This window comes from Melozone crissalis, unplaced genomic scaffold (genome assembly GCF_028551555.1).
Source record: "Melozone crissalis strain CALT ecotype California unplaced genomic scaffold, PUWL_Pcris_2 ptg000027l_1, whole genome shotgun sequence".
Classification (NCBI taxonomy): domain Eukaryota; kingdom Metazoa; phylum Chordata; class Aves; order Passeriformes; family Passerellidae; genus Melozone; species Melozone crissalis.
The window spans coordinates 18,588,764-18,608,029 of record NW_026535805.1 but is presented as its reverse complement, the minus strand read 5'-3'; the positions used below and the strand labels follow the sequence as shown (position 1 = coordinate 18,608,029).

Genomic DNA, 19,266 nt, shown 5'->3' with positions numbered 1-19,266 from the left:
TACACATTTTTCACGCAAGATACACTTGGAGATGCTGTGGAGTGCTAATGTAGTAAAAGGCAGAGAAAACAACATTTTTATAAGGCAGCTGTGTAAACAGCTGCATCTTGTCAGATTTTATCTTTTTAATGAAAAGATCTGAGTGCTACACAAATAATGGAAATTGCTGCAAACCCTCCATGTATTTACAATCAGGACATTGCAGGAGCTGTCATGGTAGATCCTGGAAAAGGATGAAAAGAGGAGTGCTGAGAAGTGGCATTGCAGACAGGCCTGGAAGGGTTTTGTTTTAGTTTGTCCATAATGCAGTGTGAAAGATGGATGATTGTGTTTGTGGAGGAAAGGGTAAACAGGCAATGGAAATGAACGTTGCTGTACCAGTTTCCATACATGTGTATTAAAAACTCCGTGCCTTGTTCAGGAGGTGATGAATAAGGTGAGAGAGTGGATATATAAAAGGTCTGATACATTACTGTTACTGACAAGGAAAATAGTTATTAAAGGTAGCATCTTGTGCCAAGAGTCACGTTTGGGAAGAACCTCCATGTAAATTGTGGTAGCTTTGCTGGTAGAGGTTAAGCAACTGGACAAGAGGTTCAGTCCTTGACCAAGGCTCCTTTGAAGTCTGCTTTATTTCTTTGGAGTGCAAGAGAATTTTTCAAGCAAATGAAAGCTAGTCCATGTTCCTTCCACCCCCACAAAATTTACATTCTTTTCTCTAAAATACCTCCTGTTTGTCTTGGAATAAAGAGCATTTCAGCCTCATAGCTCAAAAATAGGGCAGGTGGTGCCCTTGCAGAATTTAAATAAGATATCAGCATGTTGACACCTGTAAGGGAAGTGGTTAGAGCAATTATGCAGTGCAGTCACTGGGATGTCAAAAACAGAGAAAAAAGAAATTTTGCTTCAGCAAATGCTGCATAGAACAGTTTTGCAAATTGCTTAACATTATTCTTTGGCTTACCACAGTGCAATGGGCAGAAATTATTAGAGAGAGACACATATACAAGGATTTAAAGAAAAAAAAGTAATTGATTTCTGCATGTAGTAGGTGGAACGAATTAGAGGGAATTTAATATATCCATAGCTGGCAGGTTTAATTTGTCAGCTTTTAACATGGCTTTGGAGGATAAGAGGCCTCAGTATTACTATAAAGCCCGTGCTATCTTTATCAACATCAATGAGAACAGAAGTTTGACTACTCAGTTTTTTGAAGTAAACACAAAGTTGACAGCTACAGTCTTGTTCCTGCACTGAATACAACAGGGAGAATGTCTGCATGAAATTCTCTTCTTTTATGTTACTGCTGTCATTACCTTTTAAATGTGACATTAACATATCACTGAAATGAATCGTTTCAATTACTGAATTGCATTTTATATTTTTTTCTTAAAAGGGGCAGAAAGGTGAAGAGCCTGAAAAATAATAAAATAGAACACATTTAGGGTGCCATTTTAGGAAAAAAAAACTATGAAGATTTTACTGTTAATCTAGAAAATACCGTATGCATTAAGAGAATTGGGAATCCTAATATAATAGCCTGGAGTGATGGGCCTCTAAGTACAAGAAGAAAACACTTTTTGAAAGACAGAAGTCAAGCATTGCATGAGCAGGGAGAATATACAAGGGAAAGAACAATGCAAACATTGGAAAAGTTAATAGCAGTTTTTGCAGTGAGAGAAAGATAAATGAATAGGAAAAATCTATGAGCTGATAAAGGTAGTCATGCAGGGAAACAGCACTTGAGAATACAGTGCTTGAGTTTAAATGTTTTAGTGAGAGGAATTCATAATTGAGTCAATTTTTTTGGCTCTGATTCTATTTTGAGTTTCTTGAGTCAGCAGTATAGATTATACCAGCCGGATCCTGACTGATTGCTGCCAAGGGTTGGTCTCATTTAAGGTGGTGTCCTCCAAGATGCCAGGAAACCAGCATGCAGCTCTAGATTAACCCCTTGATGCTGCACTGTAATCTATTTCCTTCCCCTGTGTCAGTATTGAGAAATTAATGAAGCTCCTCAGAAGGACAGAGGCTGTGTCTTACCTGCCAGAACAGGGCAGGGTTATTTCATTTGATTTTGCTTTCCTGTCGTGATCAGTGGGCTGGCATGCAAGTACAATGATGGAAATACAGTCTCCCTTTATGAGGGTAAGAACAGAGGGAAAAATAAGATTTTTTTGTCCCCCAGGTGGTTGGTTTTAGTTTTGACGTGTGATATGGGAGGCAGTAGGATTCCTGGACAGTATGCAGAAGTATGGAAAAATAAAGATTTTTAAAATCTTCCTTGTGTATTCAGGAGGCTTTACTGGTGATATTTGTTTGGTTTGGTGGTTTTTTTTAATTTGTTTTGGTTTTTGCTTTGTTTTGTTTCCGGTTTTGGGTTTTTTTCCCCTATACTGTGTACTGCGATTTTCCTGGTGCAAGGCCATACTAGTTATATGCCCCACCCCAAAAATGTATTTCAGAGCCCATCTAGAGACATTTAAATTGGTGAGCTAATCAAGCCAAATAAAAATTAATAAACATGACTGATAAAAGAATTAAGTTGAATTCACCAAGAAACTGTCCTTTTTGTAATAAATCAGATTAGTTAAAGGAGCTATTAAAATATATACATACATTTTTAATTCTTTTTTTTTTCTTTGACAGCAGAGAAGGAAACTGAAAGTTATGAGGTAAGGCTGAGATGAGGCTTTGCTTGCATGAGCAGCTGAGCTGGCCGAACAAGTCACTGCCTCTCAAAATGAGAGGTCCCAATACCCTGCCCTCCTGCCTTGCTTCCATCCACGCTGCCCTGTGCATTCCCTGGAGGCTGCAGCTCCTGGCAGGTGTCTCTCTGTTCAGGCAGCTTCTTGTCATGTTGAGAATGACACTGTCACAGTGATGGCAGTGTTGGATGAGCAGCTCAGCTCTGGAGTGCTGCAGCCGCCCCCATTCATGCAGCAGTGACCTCCTAGGCCAAGCCAGGCCATGCCACAGGACTGTGTGTTGTGCTTCAGGATGAAATGGATAATTAAAACATTTGTGTTAACCATTGTGCATAACATTGTACTGAAATTTTACATTTTACAGAAATAAACTGCCCCCACAAAATTGCTTCTCCTTTGGAGTCAGGTGTTGTAATTTGAACATCAATAGGAACAAATGCACACTTCTGAGTATTAATTCTCTTTTGCCCAAAGTAGATATTCAGCATGATGGCATTTGTTTCTTCAGGGTGTCTGATTGCTAAGTTAAAATATAAAAGTCTCATGTACAAAAACCTGGCTTTGAAGTTGCTGACTGTGAACCTGAAAGAGCCTCAGCCCTGTGGGACCCATTTTAAGAGCTGGAGAAATGCTGAGGGGCTATCCAGCCTTCCATTTTATCTGTGTGGGAAATGGATGTTTTTAAAAGGGACTTGCTTTTTCATTGCAGCTGTTTTGTGTGGGCTGTTGCACACCTCGGATTAGATCAGCTGTGTGAAAAGCGAACTGCTCTGCCTCACCCAGCAGGGCTGTGGTTGTACATACCATGGCTACAGCAAGGGGGGGGATTAAAGCTGTGGGAAACAGATTTTCAGCTGTTTCCCCAGTTTGTTTTCATGTTTTCTCCAAAGGAATAAAAAGGAATGAATAGAAAAACAAAACCAATTTGAATCAAACCAAAATCAGTTATTTCTTCCAAATCTTGACTTGAAATCTTACAGAGAGAAATGGGGAGTAATAGCTTTGACTTATAGGTTTGGTCCCAGCCCTTCCCTTTTCCATGATGCCATACGTATAAATTTGTTGTACCAGGCTGCTGCGGCTTTTCAGAAAATAGTTGCATTTTGGTTAAGGTATAGGCTGTAATTCAGACAAAGTTGCTTGGTTTTGGAGGGGGAGAAATAAAATTCTATTTCTCTTCTGTTCTACTGCTTCCTTGTTTGAGGATTCTTATGCACAGAGCCAAATTAGATGCTAAGCTAATTCCTGTTTATATGTGTTCAACTATATATGCCTGTAAAAATGGTGAACATGAAGCTCTGAATTTCAAGAACCGTGCTAAAAAAAGGGAAGAAATTAAAACCTGCAATATTCATTATTATTTTGATGATCTTTTACAAACTATTAGCTGGAGCTTGATTTTTATTCTAGAAAGGTTTTGAGTTCTTACATTTTTAAGCTGTGTATATTTTTTTAGTCTGTAAAAGTGAGTCTGTGTCAATACAGTATTTATGTCTATTTAATGAAGATTAAAATAAAATTTTACTCTTTAGCAGCTGATATCAATCTTGTCCCCTCTCTCCCCTCCCCCTGCCCCCCATAACCTTTAGTGCTAAACAATGTTCCAAAAGGAAAATTTATCATATCGCCTATTTCAATTCTCTGACATCATTCTGTCATGGCAATGAAGTGATTTACATGGAAAAATGTATTACCTCTGCTTTTAGACAAAATAAGTTTATGATGATTAATGGTTTTACTGCAAGTATGACAGAACCTGGAAATGGCCAGCCTTTCTAAAATGAAACATGACCTATGCTCAAATTTTCCTCCTTTTTATTTTCTTCAGTTATTGTAAAATGGTTTTGGTTGTGAGTAAATTAAAATATAAAAATTATGTCTTGTAACTGAAGTAAGCTATAAATGCTGGGGTGCCATGGTAACATCATTGCAGAAATGGAGACAAAATGGAGAGAGAAATCAGCTTGAAGCACAGAGTCTAAACTATTGTGATGGCAGGGGACTTGGATCAAATATTCCATGAGGAGTCCAAGTCCTCAAGAAAGGCACAGGTTTCATTTGGGGAAGAGTGGGCTGAAGGCTGATTGTCTCCAGCTGTCCCTCCTGCTCACCATTCCTATGATTCTGTAACACAGTTGACTTTGGGCTAAGAACTTAGAATACAGAATGGTCATATGAATGGTGAAATAGTATTTTAACAGGAAAGCATGGAGCAAATAATATTTTCTGATCCATGCCTTAAAATGACATTTGAAACACTTCCTTTAGCTTCATATAGAGCTATATTTTTCCTTAGATATCATATAAATAACAAGTGATACACCAAGGCCTAAACTAAGATGAGAAGATGCTGATTAAGAACTCTGAAATATTTTCTTTACATATGTTAACTGAACTAAACCCCAAAGGCCATGAAGGCAAAAGCTATTCAACTATGCAAAAACTTAAATTCAGGAAAAATGTAAACAGTGGCATTTTTTTCCCAGGGGCCTTATGGAACAGAATCACTTTGCTAAAAAGAAGGCAAAGGTGGAGGTGAACACTGGCAATTTAATCTGCATGGAGACTTTGTATCATTCACAAGATGTAATATTTGAGAATGAATAATTTTTGTATGACAGATCAACTACATATTGCTTCTGGACATTTAATCCTAGGCTGTGATGGATGCTGGGCACTGAGCACTGCTCTGCTGCCTCACTGGAGCCTTGGTGCCTTTCAGTGTGTGGAAAAGTGTAAAATGAAGTATTGGGGGAAAATGAAAACTGGATGAATTTACAGTCATGGCTTGTCCTTAGTGACATTGATTGGACAACTGTCTTTGAGGGCACCCTTGGCAATGGAAAATAACTTGCTGTTCGATTCTGTGCATGAAAAGGCATTTGCAAGTAAAGCAAAAATGTATTTAAGGTACTGATTAAAATACACAAGTCTTACTAACATTTTCAGGAAGACAGCAGTATCACAACAAGCATTTTAACTGTGTTATTTTTGTTCAGATGATTAATCCAAGTCTTCCATTAGGCATGCATTGAATTTAGCATTCTACTGCAGTTCTCTATATGCAATCTAGAAATTTCAGCACTGTCCCTCATTGACTTCTGCTACCAGTACAGGCTCTTGAGAGCTCTTCAAGACTGACCTGTCTTTCCTGACTTACACAGTTGTTTATCAGGAGCCATGTACTGCTGTTCTCCCATTCTTTGTTCAAATGCCTTGGCTTTTCCTCTGATACAACTTATTGTTCATCTGGCTATTTGTTTTCTAACATGAATTTCCTTGGAGGGAGAGCTAGAAACAAGTGAAAGAAGGTTTAACACATTAGTAGGCAGTGCAGATACAAAAGCATATTTTGTTCTTTGGCTTACCATTGCTTCAGTTATCATCTGCTCTCATCAACAGCAATTGTTTGAGTCTGAGTGTACATAGTGTACATTTGTAGTGTTGTCTGTTTTGGTTTCTTTAAGTAGAGTGAAATTTGTATGGAGCTGAATCAATAGTTGGATGTAATTTACACTTTGTTTTCCCTGTTCTGTCAGATGAATCAGGTGGTGTCTGTTAGATTCTTCATGTTGCTGACCCTGAAGTCTCCCAGGGGCCTGTACTGGAGCAGTGTTTCAGTGTCTGTGTGACAAGCCTGCACACTCTTGCCTTCCTTAGTGACCATGAGGCAACTGGAGATGTGTAGAATTGAATGATTTTTTTCCACTAGTCTGAAGTTCCTCTAATGCTCTGGGACTCTTCCAGAATCCCACATGCTATGTCAAAATTCAGCCAGCCAGATGGTTGCATGATTTCTCTTGTGACTGCTGCTTTGCTGGAGGCCAGCCCCTGTGAATTTTATCTATCATCAAATTTCTCTGCTTGAAACTGTCTCAAAATACAGCTGAGATGTGCAGTGTGACTATTTGGTAGCTGAGAAGATGGGTCCTGTGGGCAAGCACAGCATTTGCTTTCCAGCAATCCTGCTGCTGGCTGCTAGGTTTTGATGTGCCACATCACCTCCATTCCCTGTTGAATCACTGCCTCGCTGTGTTGCCAGCAAGCAGCTGCAAGGTTTTCAGGGCAGCCTGAACTGTAGCTACAGCCAGGATGAAGACAGGGTCCTGCAGACCATTCCCAGCCCCTGTGCACAGGGATCTGGCACCCTGGATTCCCTAATGCAGGAATGCTGGTGCTTGGCTGGGCTAGTTGTACATATGTGATGATGGTGGCCTTGTCCCAGCCTGAATGAACCACACTGGTGCCCCTCCTGCAGTGTTAAAGAGCTGCTGTCATAGTCCAGGCTTAGAAATGTGCTGCACCAGAATCCAGCTAAGGCCACCTTCCCACACGCTGCTTAAAATACTTGTAGAAACAAGTTTATACTGAAAACTCTGCAATGATTGGAGAAATTTTGATTGAAAAAGTTCTGGAAGTTTGCATTAATAAGCTTATTCCTAATTTAGGTATGGGTGAAGTTTTCTGTGGCTGAAAACTTAGAATTTCAAGGTGAAAGAACCAGACTTCTGGAGACATCCAAGGCACTGCTAAGGAGCAGACTATAAGACATTTTCTGTTGGTATTCTGTTTCTGCATCACATGCTTGTTGAAATATTTTAATGAAAACAGAGAAGATGGAACCCCCCCCCCCCGAGTTTTGCTGTTCCCATTGCTCTCCCAGTACGTAAGAAAATCCTTAATGAAGCGACACAGAATCTTTACAGATGGAAAACTGAATTTTTTTATAATGAGATTTTCATATTTTGCTTTCATTTTCCACACTGGCACTCTTAATGCAAAGGGTAAGTAGAATTAATACACCTGGAGAACTAAGTGGACCAGGTTATCTTTTGAGAGCCAAAACTTGGTCTCTGAGGCAAGACCAAAGGAGACTGCAGCCTACAGAGATGACAGGTCCCAATATGCAGAACTCTCTCAATCAAGACAGAGAATTATGGTTTGGGATTTGCTTTCCGAGCCTTTATAAAACAGAGGCAGTGGTGAGATTATTTGGGAGCTCTGCTGTAGTAATTCAATGGGTGGATAATGTATTTTCTGCATTCATGGTTTAGGAGAATAAAACAATGGCAACACCCAAATCTCTGGAGAATCAAAATGTTTTTACCTGTGATTCATTTCAGTAATTGTGGAGCTTACTTTTACCCGCACTCAGCTCAGTGCATTTCAGAATGCTCATTGTTGTGACATAAATGCCCTATTGCTCCTACTAAAGCTGTCACTGTCTATGTAGAAGGAGAAAAAAAAATTACAGCTCAGGAAACATTTTCAAGACTGACAGACCAGATGCATTTATATTTGGATAGATATGTGTGTGTGTTGGTAAAAAACATTGAGAAATAGATCTGAAATACCTTCTGCACCTTGTACTTGTTCCTTATGACATGAAGAAATCAAAATCTGTCTCCTTTCTTTTGCAAAATGCTTTTAATTTCTGTTTTCTATAGAGATAGCTGTCAGGCTAAGAAGGTGAGTCCACTTGGTGGTGACTGGCTTCTGAAGGAACAAAAAAGGAAACACCTATAAATCACACTAGTACAAAGGCAGCATGGAGTTATGAAATGAAGAAGGCCTGCCTGAGGAACTCCAACTAAAAATCTAAGCCTAAATAATTCTCCTTCACAGGGATCAGAACAACATAGTATAGTCCTGGCTGTTTTCCTCGGGACATAAAACAGAACATTTCCTAAAGTGCCACCAGAAACATTTTGGGGAAGAAAAGTAATAGATGACATAGCTGGGAAAAAATACTATTTTGAAGTAATGTTTTCTTAACAATGTGATCCTGCCAGAAAATGAATGCTCTATTTGAGAGCCATCAAAAGCAGTACAGTACATTGCCTGTACTGTATGGCAGCTTTCCCTTTTTTAAAATTTTTTTAAAGCAAAGAATAGATGCTCCACTGCTGCTAAACAGAACATCCAAGCACAGCACTGGCACACTCAGACTGAAGCTCCATGGAAGTGATCAGCAGCCCAGTGCCTTACCTGTGGCAGCAGGATTTCACCTGTGGCTGCAGAAGAGTCTCCTCACCTGGCTGGCAGAGGTGCACAGTATCTACCTTGAGCTTATGGAAAAGATTTACACAAGAAAAACATATACAAAGCCCAACCAACAATGCCACACAGGTCACTGCAGATCCAGTCCATCTATAGTCACACATATTTTATTCTGCTTTTACCTAAACATTTAACATGTAATTACTGGAGTGAAACTTGGAAGTTGTTTACAGCTTTTATGTTTCAAATTTTGTTTGGTTATTTTATCTTTTTTTCTAGATGGTCATATTTGTTTCTTCCTGCCTAGGAGTGGCAGAATTACAGAGGAGCATGAATCCATACATTTATGCACATCTTTTACCCAGAGGAAATTCCAGAGGAAACCATCAAATCCCGAGGAGGCACCATCATTACTGCCTGTACATGGAGAGTGCTGTGGCTGCAGCTGCAGAGCAGAACAGTGTGCAGCAGCCAGTGCAGAGGGCTTTGCTCTCATGGAGCACAAGGGCTCAGGGACTGCCCAGCCGTCTCCTCTTCCACAGACACTGTGCTTGCACCAGGCAGAAAAGCTTGGCATTGCTGGCTGTGAAGCACCATGGAACACTCCTGCCTGACTCTGTGGTGCCTTACTCTTCTTCTGGCAGAGTGACCACAGCAATTCCAAAGGCTGGTAACATCCCACGCTACACTACAGAACCGTAGTGCCAACAATCAAACGTGGGCCAAAGGCAGCACCAAAAAACATGGAGAAAAATCCCATAATGCTCTAACTAGCAGCTTGCTGACTTTTGCACTTTTGAAAATAATTTCTGTTGAATTTTAAAACATTTTCTACAAAATCAGCTTAACAGTTAAAAACACAGGACCTGAATGGATGGTTAGAAACTGTGATCTATATTTATACAGGTTTCTATTCACTTTGATGAAATGGTAAGAGATGAGTCTCTCACCTCATAGGCTTTACTGTGATGTTACTGCCATGTAGCATAGCTACCTTGTATATTAAAAAACCTAAGAATGGGTATTTTGTATTTGTTGCCAAGTTCACAATTTACTTAGGCTGTAACACAGTTGCAATTTATTAAGGATTGAATCCCTGCATTAATTTGGTACAATACCATTCTAGCTCATGTTAGAGCAAAAAAAGGATAATTGGTATGTAGATGCAAATTAGAGTTTAATATCCCATGCAGCTGTTTGCATCTGCTTAATTAAGCAGCAGTGACTTCACATTAGCATTGCTATGAAACCGTGAATGCACACCAGAGATAAAGGTACAATCATGTTAACCACCTTCCTCACGTCAAATCAATGCAAGATGGGTACTTCTTGCTTCAGTCTTGTGTTTTAATAGTAAAGAAAAAAGTCTTCACTTTTAAAGAGGATCTTCGGGTTCAATACATTTGGTTTTGGTACAAGTACGAGGATTTTATAAAAAGACTGTGCTCCTGTAGACAGGCAGCTTAAGCAGTAAATGAAGAGCTCTAATGGAAACTCCTAACAAATATAACTGGAAGTCAGTGGGTTATTTTGCTTTTGGAGCCTTTACAGGAGTATCACAGTCCTTTTGAACAGTAATAGAATGTAAGTAAATACCCATCTGGAAAAATGCAGGGCTGTTTTAACACTGATGAAGTTCTAACACTTGGACTATGTGGCATAAGCTCTTTGTTTCATGTATTTACCAGCAGTTCTGGCACAGGGCTGCTTGTTCTGCTCTGTGACTAAGGACCCCTGAAGTTCCACAGATGTGGCCAAGCTGGTATTTTGAGAGGTATGTACAATCAGAACAGGCCTTGGATTAACACAACACATCAGCAGAACACAAAAACTGCTAAAAGGACTATCAGAACTAACTGTTAACCATCAGCATAAGAACACAACCTCAGTTGGTGCCATTTTTAATGATTTGAAATAATACATTGTAAAACAAAAAGTGAAAAAATTCCAGCGTGATACTTATAAACAAAGAACAAATAGAAAATAAAAAACTTTCGGTTTTGCCTGATTTATAGTATGTATCATACAACAGATCATTAGTCTGAGGTAATACCAGTATTAACTTTTTAGTCCTTCAAGGACTGCTCAAAAATTAATAACAATGATAGCAATGCATGTTATGTTAAAAGTGAGACTTGATTATTAAATCAAGCAAACTCCTTACCCTTTTAGTCAGGATCTGTGGTTGCAAGTATAAAACTGGAAATAATTCTACACAGTAGGAACTACAGAACATCAGAGTCCTGTGTGGTGTGTCAGTAAGAGGAAGCTGCGTATGTAAAAATCAGACATTTCAATACAGTAAAGACTTTGTTCCAGAATAGCCCTTAAGAAATTTAGAATACTGTTAGTTTGCATAAAATAGCCAAAAAACCCCAACTAATTCAGAAGTCCAAATTTGGCATGAGGTAAAACCATGTGCATTTATTTCACCTGCATTTTAGATTTAGTAAGCATAAAATTAAGTATGTTGACTGTAATGAATTCAGTCATACAAGTGCAAGTCTTCAGCTAGAATGTATTTTATGGCAGTTTATTTAAAAAATGTACCAGTAAATCATAAAAGAGGGATCATGTCCATTTAACGTTTATTGAAGTATACAGGAGGTTTTCTTTAGAATCAAATATGAGCATGAATATATGGCCAAACGGAAAATCTATCAAATTCAGTGAAAATTTTCTGACTTTAAATAGTAGTTGTAAGAATGACCAATATATATTCTTTGTTACAACCGCCCTCACTCTACAAGTAAAAAAAAAATAATAAACATTCAGTAAACATTCTTTCCTAAGGTAGTTTCCCTTATATATCAGTGATTTATCCATTTTTTGTATACATAACTTTTTAAACATACCAATCAGTGGTTCTCACAATTGAAAAATAAAAGCACAAAAAAGTTTACACTCTTGTACAGGTAAATAAAAGATCATTTTTAATTAAACTGTATATCCTTAAGGGCATAGTATAGTTTCAATTTCATTACCTATTACATAATTAACTTCTTACATACAAATATTGACATATTTGGCTTGTGCTTCAAAGCCGTTGTGTCTACAAAGTCCATGTCAATGCAATTCATGACTTGAAATCAGTGGGGACATCTTTACTGCTGCTGGGTTTAACCTGGTCGTGCAACATGGTCTCTTCTGAGCTTGTTGTGGCACTGCATTTTTCTGGGGAGTCATCAGTGTCTGGATCCAATCCTTCAGGACAGGGAAGTTTTAGAAGTTCTTCCCGCAGCTGGGCTGTGTGACGCTGGATACACAAGAACAAGTCAGTGTGGAAGGCCACAGTTAAAACAAAACTTTCCACAAGGTTAGACACTCTAAGGCAAAAAGAGGAGTAGGTAGAAAAGGCTTAAATGTACTATTTCAATGTCTGGATCAGCTTCTCCCCTATATTTAAGGACTGGTATTTTCATTTTAGTGACAGAATAATTATCAAGAGCTGCTGGGGACAAATTAAAGGCAGTCAACAGAACTGCAGCCAACAAGTGTCTCACTATAAATGCTACATTGTTGGTCCTGCAGCTGAGTCATATCTGTATTCAGGGGTAACAGCAGAAACTGGCTTGGACTTGGTAGGTCATACAGTCAAACCAAATTTATAAAGAATTCATGATGAGATCTGTCACAGAGACAGATATGCAGAGATTTGTATACTGATCACAGTAATTTCATTTTGAAGACTGGTGACACTGAAAGAATGGAAGTCTGGCAACAGAAAAAAGAAGTCTTTCTAAATTTGGGGGTTGCACTTCAAGGGAAATAAAACCTCAGATATTAAAAACAATATAGCCCTGTTATCTATGTGGTCACAAAATACACAAATGGTAATACTTGGCTAGGAAGGCATAAAATATTTATAATGGTTAGAATGATTCAAGTTAACACAGGATAAAACTGATTGTAGCTGACCACAGTTTATTAACTGCTTGTCTACTCTACGAGCTTGTTTTCTGGCAAGGAATTGGTTGTAATACAACTTTATCATTAACCCCCACCCACCCTCAGAGTGAACAGAAAAAGCTATTATCACAGAATATTCTGAGCTGTAAGGGACCCACAAGGATCCAGTCCAACTCTAAAGTGAATGGCCCACAGGGGGCCAAACCCACAACTCTGGCGTTACATCAGCACCATGCTCCAACCATCTCGGGGTCACTGCATCCTATACAAAGAGTCATAGAAAAAATAGGCAGGACAGGTGCTAGAGGAAAATCCAATATTTACTACAAAAATATTTGTTGTAGTAAAAATACTGGAGAAGTGGAATGCACACACATTGCCTCTCTTGACAACCAGGAAACTTGGATTTGTTATAAACATCTCACCTTGAGAGCTGCTGCATGATGGGACATGGTCCTGCCTACCCGTTTGTCACTGCTGTACTGCTGTATGTCTGCTATCCACTCCTCACACTGAGCCATGATCTCCACTCTTTTCAAGTAGAAGTGTTTGTGGATGACCTGCAAGAAAACATTCCCAATGTAACATGGATGGAAGAACCATACATTTAAACAATACCAAATTTGCAAGACCTCTGTGGGTCTAACTGAATATAAGGGAAAAAAAATCATTATGAAGGTAATTCAGAATTGAACCAGACTGGAGATAAAACTGGAATTTCTGTCTCAGAGATTTCCAAAATCCAACTGGAAAAAGCCCACAGGAACCTGTTCTGAATTCAGCTGATGCTGTTTTGGGGAGTCTGTTGGTCTGGATATCTCTTTCAGTCTGTAGGAATCCACTGTTTGTGTGCAGCCTGCCATTTCAGCAGTCTCTTGTGTTAGCTGGGTGCAGGGTAAACCAGTGCCAGAAATACACCAGCAGAAGCAAAAGGCAGAGCAGAGCACTGCTCACGTTCTGCAGTTCAAAGCTGGATGTACTACGCAGGCACGAAGTTTGCACAGGAGCAGAGCTACAGACACAGTGCTCAGGCTTTCATTGTTTCCTTCCCTGCCCTGTTTTGCTAGAGAAGCACAGAGCAAGCAGGAGCACCACATCCTCCCCTCACTGACCACGGGCTGCTCAAACAGAAAACAGATGAGCAGTGTCACAGACACATTTTATGAAGAATCCTTTCATTAGGATTTTTTCTCCAGAGAAATTTAGAAGCCTCAGATGAAAACAAAAACAGTAACTATCTGCTGCTGTGGAATGCAACAGGTGCATCTTTGATTGGTCCATGTTGGTTGTTTCTAATTAATGGCCAATCACAGTCAGCTGGCTCGGATTCTCTGAGAGTCATGAGCTTTTGTTATCATTCCATTCTTTTCCTTTCCTTTCAAGACTTCTGATTAAATCCCTTCTTCTACTTTTTTAGTATAGTTTTAATATAATATAATATAATATATTTAATAAAATAATAAATCAGCCTTCTGAAACATGGAGTCAAGAGTCTGGTCTCCTCCCTTGCCCTGTGAACACCACCACAGAGCAGAAGCACTGCTGGGGTACGAGCACAGGAACATCGCGAGCTTCTGCTGAGAGCAGGATCACAGCAGCTGCTTCCGAGGGGATGCAGCCACTTGGCTCTAGGCAGAGGCAGCACATTTGGGGACACTGGAATTCTCAGGCCGTGGCAGTTGAGCTGCCCAGTTTGGATGGGAGTCAGTATTTGAATGAAGAGTAATTTTGGTATTGAAGTACATATTTGAGTTTAAAAAATCCAACCAATCAACACTCATACAAAGTTGTGAAACGCTACTTGGTGTTGGCTTTGTCTTAAACAGTTTTCTGAAACTCTGAACACTGAAGGCAACAATAAAACCAAAGAAATTTTATTGAGCACTGAGAGTTCTTGGCCTTATTGCAACATAACAGGAAAAATAATTTTTCCCTCTGGAGGTTAAAGAAAATAGCTATCTGTCTAAATAGAAATTGCATATTGAAAGCGTAATTGGCTTCAATTCTGGATACATTCCTTAAATCCATAATGGAGCTTGGAAAAACTCCCAAAGACTGGCAGTTTAGATCTCCTGAGTCTACTCATCATTTAAGATACTGAAGACTCTGATTTTTGAAGACAACAGATCTCAGGATGTATGTTCTTAGACCTCAGTCTTCAGCCTGAGTTTGCATTTGTGTTACTGAATTGATCATCACTGTTAAGGTTTCTAAGATAACTGTACAAAAACCCCAGAGGTCTGAACAAAAAGGGAATCTCCCAAAGAAGTGCTCAGATAATCTGAGAGATGCATTTCCATTTGGATGGGGCTGAGGATGGACTCTAGCACTGTTCCAAAGCTGCCTTTTCATACCAGCAGTGTGAGAGCTGCACTGCAGAATAAGCACACAATTACTGAGACTCTTAAAGAAAAGTGCAGCAATAATAGCTGGGATTCAGTTACCAAATGGTGTAAGACTACATATCCTTCACTTCTGTACATGTGAGAAGGAATGTGGAGCATTATTGTCCACTGCTTTCTTATACATTCTTATATAATCAATTAATTTAATCTTACTGTGATTTGAGAATGCCTTTTGCCAAAGTGAAACCATTACATTAGCTAGAAGAAAAAGAACTATTGGCAGAAGTTATTGGATTATGCATCCAGATATCTTTATCATGCATGGTCTTCTACTTATTGAGTAGAACATTTAAAAGGTAATTCTGAACCACTACCAGGTTTTACTTCATTAATTCAACATCCCTACATACACTGCACATCCTTTTTTTCCTGCATGTGGATAAAAATATAGCTTCTTATTCCACAAGACACAGTAATTTTAATGAAATAAGGTTTTGCATTCCAAAAGATGTTTTTTACAATATCAAGGAAGGGATGGGAGATCAACATCTCAGATGCCACACCCAGCAATGTGCATAATCCTAAAACGTTTAGGCTTTTTCAACATTTTATTATGCAGACAATTGAAGGCATGGGTGATACTGCCATGTGGCTCCATGCTTCAACACTGGCAACAGCTGTAGTAATTCAGAGCAAAATGAGTTTTTCTGGAAATATTCGCTGGTAATACTGTGAGATGACTCATGTTTGACCAAACATTTTGTATTAATATCCATACAGATTCTCTTAGTGCTTCTTCAGCTCCTTTTCCCTTGAACTCTTGTTGTATATGTTCAACCCCTGATATCTAACTCTCCTGCTTTTGGGAAAGGAATTGGACTATAGACACTGAGAAGTCCCTAATAATGAAATTCTTCTAAGATGCTACATGTGAGCTTTAGTCTATCTTCAGGAATGTAAGCAAATTAGGCAATTTGACTGATAAGAATAATTTTTTTTAAGACAGCTTGAATGCATGAAGGTTAGCATTGCTTTTAGCAGCATCAAGACAGTTGTTTTTTCAAAGGCACAGGTTTCTAGTGCAGATGATTTGTGGAATTTCTTTTAAGGTATTTTTCTAATTTGCATTATCTTGGTGTATCCAAAGTGTTTCTTAGTATTTGCTTGAAATTTATGATCCTTGGGAAAATAATGCCTGTTACTTATGCAGAGTGTGGAGCATGGAATGCCCTTTGTAGGGCTGACCAACAGGTGTTACAGGCCATGTAAGAGGTCCTGCTCAGTAGTAAGAGTGAGCTGATTGAAACATGTTTTATCCAACTGTGTACCAAGATCCCGTTCAGGTCAGTCCCACTTTGCCTGCATTCCTCTTTCCCAGAAAAGAATCTGTGAAGTTTGGTGCATCCTTGTTCATTTCAGTCTCTTGACTGAAGGTTAAAACAGACATCTCATGCATTATCTTACCAAATATTTGCATTATTCTTAATGCTCAAAAAAGAGAAATACTGCTTTTCACAAAACCTACCTCCTTAAAACACGGTGATGGATTTCTCATTTGTTCAAGCATTGCCCACTTGACTGTGGCCTGTCGGATATTTCCATCGTATTCCCTGGAGCTCTGGGTACCACTGGGAGTGCCTCGCGATCGCTCGTAACCTGGTTCGTTGAAGTATGGTTCTGCCACCAGTATTAGGGACTGCACAGACACCAACACCTGGTAAGAGAAGAAACCAAATATTCAAATTGTGCTGCCAAAGTATTCTTACAAATATACAAAGCTCCTCTCACTTTACAAGCAAAACCATTTCTACGGCAAAGTACTTCCATTTGTGACACAGGCTAGGCACAAGCAGGAACATCCACGCTTTCAAACCTAAACTGTCACTACACACAAAAACCACCGAGTCCTGTGGCTGTGCATTTAGCTCAAACACTGAGAAAATGACAAATGTAACTTAAAACCCTACAAAGCAAACATACAGATATAAATAAAAGAAAGTATTTAAAGGAAGAGATGTCTGATTGTGCCCCTTTGCAAAAGAAAGTGTATTTGTCAGCTTCTCAATCAACAATTTTGATTTTTTCCCCTATGGCTGAGCTTGCTAATTCCTGTAATTCTGAACTAGATGGGAAAAAAACCAAAGGAGGTAAAATGCCACATGAACCACTGAAATCCTCATCTACATCATCTCCCATTTTTTCTTTTAAATGAATGTTCGTAGCCCTTTAGTTTCAGATTTTACAAACAATACTGTGTCATATATCAATAAAACAAAACCTCAGTATATTTTTAAGATAAGGGAAAAAATGTTTTCAATACTACATGAACAAAACACCAACTATTCAGTAATTCAGAAATAACAATTTTCCTGCTTTCTATTTTACTATCCAGCACATGTGTGAATAGATGTTTACATATATTCAAGGCAATTAACTATTTACTCAGCCATTCCTAATAAACCCCAAAGAATTAAACAGATACATAAGGCTCTTAGGTATCCAAATGTAGATGTACTGCATATTCATGATTTGAAGGCTTGCTAGTTTTTCCAGTATTAAAGTTTATCCCTGTCAATTTGCTTTTTTTACTAAATGAAGGGCAAGGTTTTCTTATGTACTTAGGACCAAGTCCACCAGCAATAACTTTAGGGATTTCAGTTCTGTGATACAAACTTCCAGAACTGTAAAGAATTCAACCAAGATTATTGGAACACTTATATTTTCTCATTTAGTGAAAAGCTGATGATATGTTACAGACCTAGGAATGGCATTTCCAGCACTAGGCATACTTAGGTGCAGATACCCAGATGTCAGGGCAGCTGTTTCTGGAACTGACTCCCCTCCCAGTCTAGGTACAACTTAGAGCTTTAAAACATCCCCTAATTTGTGAATTTGGATGTGGAAGACAAGACCTCTCCTTTTTCTTGGTGGATGAGAATGTACAGCTCACATCAGACAGATGCCATGTCAGCAGCAATCCAAGCTCTGACTCTTTTGCAGGCAGTGCCCTGACATCCACAGCTGTGCTCTGCGCTCAGGCGTGGCATTCTTCTGGAGTTTCTCCTGTAGCAAAGGGGGCACAGGAGTGTCCCAGCTTCCCATCTTCTCTCTGATGGTTCCTCACTCCACAGACACAATGCCAGATCAGTAACTCCTATCAAAGCAGCAGTCCAAGAGCCAGCTGAATGACACAGGCTACCCTCACTCCCACCAGCACCTCACAGGAACACAGCCTCACTCCTTTAGATGCCATGGCACTTTGCCCTTGTGTGGTGGCTGTGCTTTCATTACAGCACAGACTGGCAGTCCAGGGCAGCCAAGTCTTTATCCTGGACTGGACAGGCAGCTGTGCAGTGGGAGATATGAACCAGCCTCCCTTGTTGGGCTGAGAGGGAAAATTAACCAGGTTTTTCTGTTTCTCAGGCAGGTGCTCCAGGTAGCTGCTGGTACCATGTGCACCATCATCACAGTCTCCTGTACCCTGCCCTGCACTCAACTAGAAGCAGCTACAGTTATTTAGTGTTAAACCTTAAGACATAGGTAAATGTATTAAGATGTACAGAATGCACCTCACACATCAAGCAAATGGCCACATAGCTACCAAAAAGGCGGAATATTAATGTACATGTGCTAAGTCATGGCAGAGTGACTTCAGGGCCAAGGCTTTGGGTATGAAAGGTGATCTCTGTGGCCTTTACATGTCTCTGGAAGAACAGGCTTTTGCTTTTCAAAAATGTTCTATTTTGGATATTTATATCTTTTTAAAGTAGCTATGGTAGAGAAATGTCACATGGCAGCATTTTACTTCCTGGGCCTGAATAAGCAGTCAATACTTTCAATTATAACTGTAATGAATGAGAAACTATACACCAATCTTCCAGTTTTGCTGGATAATAAAAATTAATTTCTGAAGTATTTTGGGTGGTCTGACGATAGTTCAATCTCTGAGCCAGAAAAAACATGTAGTGCTTAATTCTTTCCAAGCAATTTATTTAGTCCTACAGCTGTTTTCTATTTAATAGTTGTAAAGTGTTTTTCTTCCAATATGGTAGGGATGGGACTTTTTCCAACAGTTTTCTTACTATTCTCAAAATGAAACACTGAAAGAAAGTTTTAAATTATAAACTTCTATGCTGTATGTGATTTCTAACTATCAAATCTAACATTTTAATGTAAGAAAAAGGACTTTGGTGAAAATAAGACTTCCTAATACTTGTACCTTTCTACACTGATTTCACACTTCAAGTCCGAAATTGCAGTTCATCTCTTGATTAAGAATTTGGATCTTGGGAGACTTGCACTCA

The 19,266-nt window shown here is 39.1% G+C and overlaps 1 protein-coding gene across 2 annotated transcripts in view; it reads right to left on the bottom strand.

Annotated features, from left to right (window-relative positions):
• Window positions 1-9,092: 9,092 nt before the first annotated feature.
• Window positions 9,093-19,266, bottom strand: part of BIRC6 (baculoviral IAP repeat containing 6) — a 177,765-nt gene continuing 167,591 nt past the window's right edge. For both annotated transcript variants that reach the window (XM_054280068.1, XM_054280069.1), the window contains exons 72-74: window positions 16,488-16,676; window positions 13,043-13,177; window positions 9,093-11,964 (exon numbers count right to left, since the gene is read on the bottom strand). In XM_054280068.1, the coding sequence (XP_054136043.1) occupies window positions 11,785-11,964; window positions 13,043-13,177; window positions 16,488-16,676 (504 nt within the window). In that variant the 3' untranslated portion in view covers window positions 9,093-11,784. The remainder of the gene's footprint in view (window positions 11,965-13,042; window positions 13,178-16,487; window positions 16,677-19,266) is intronic.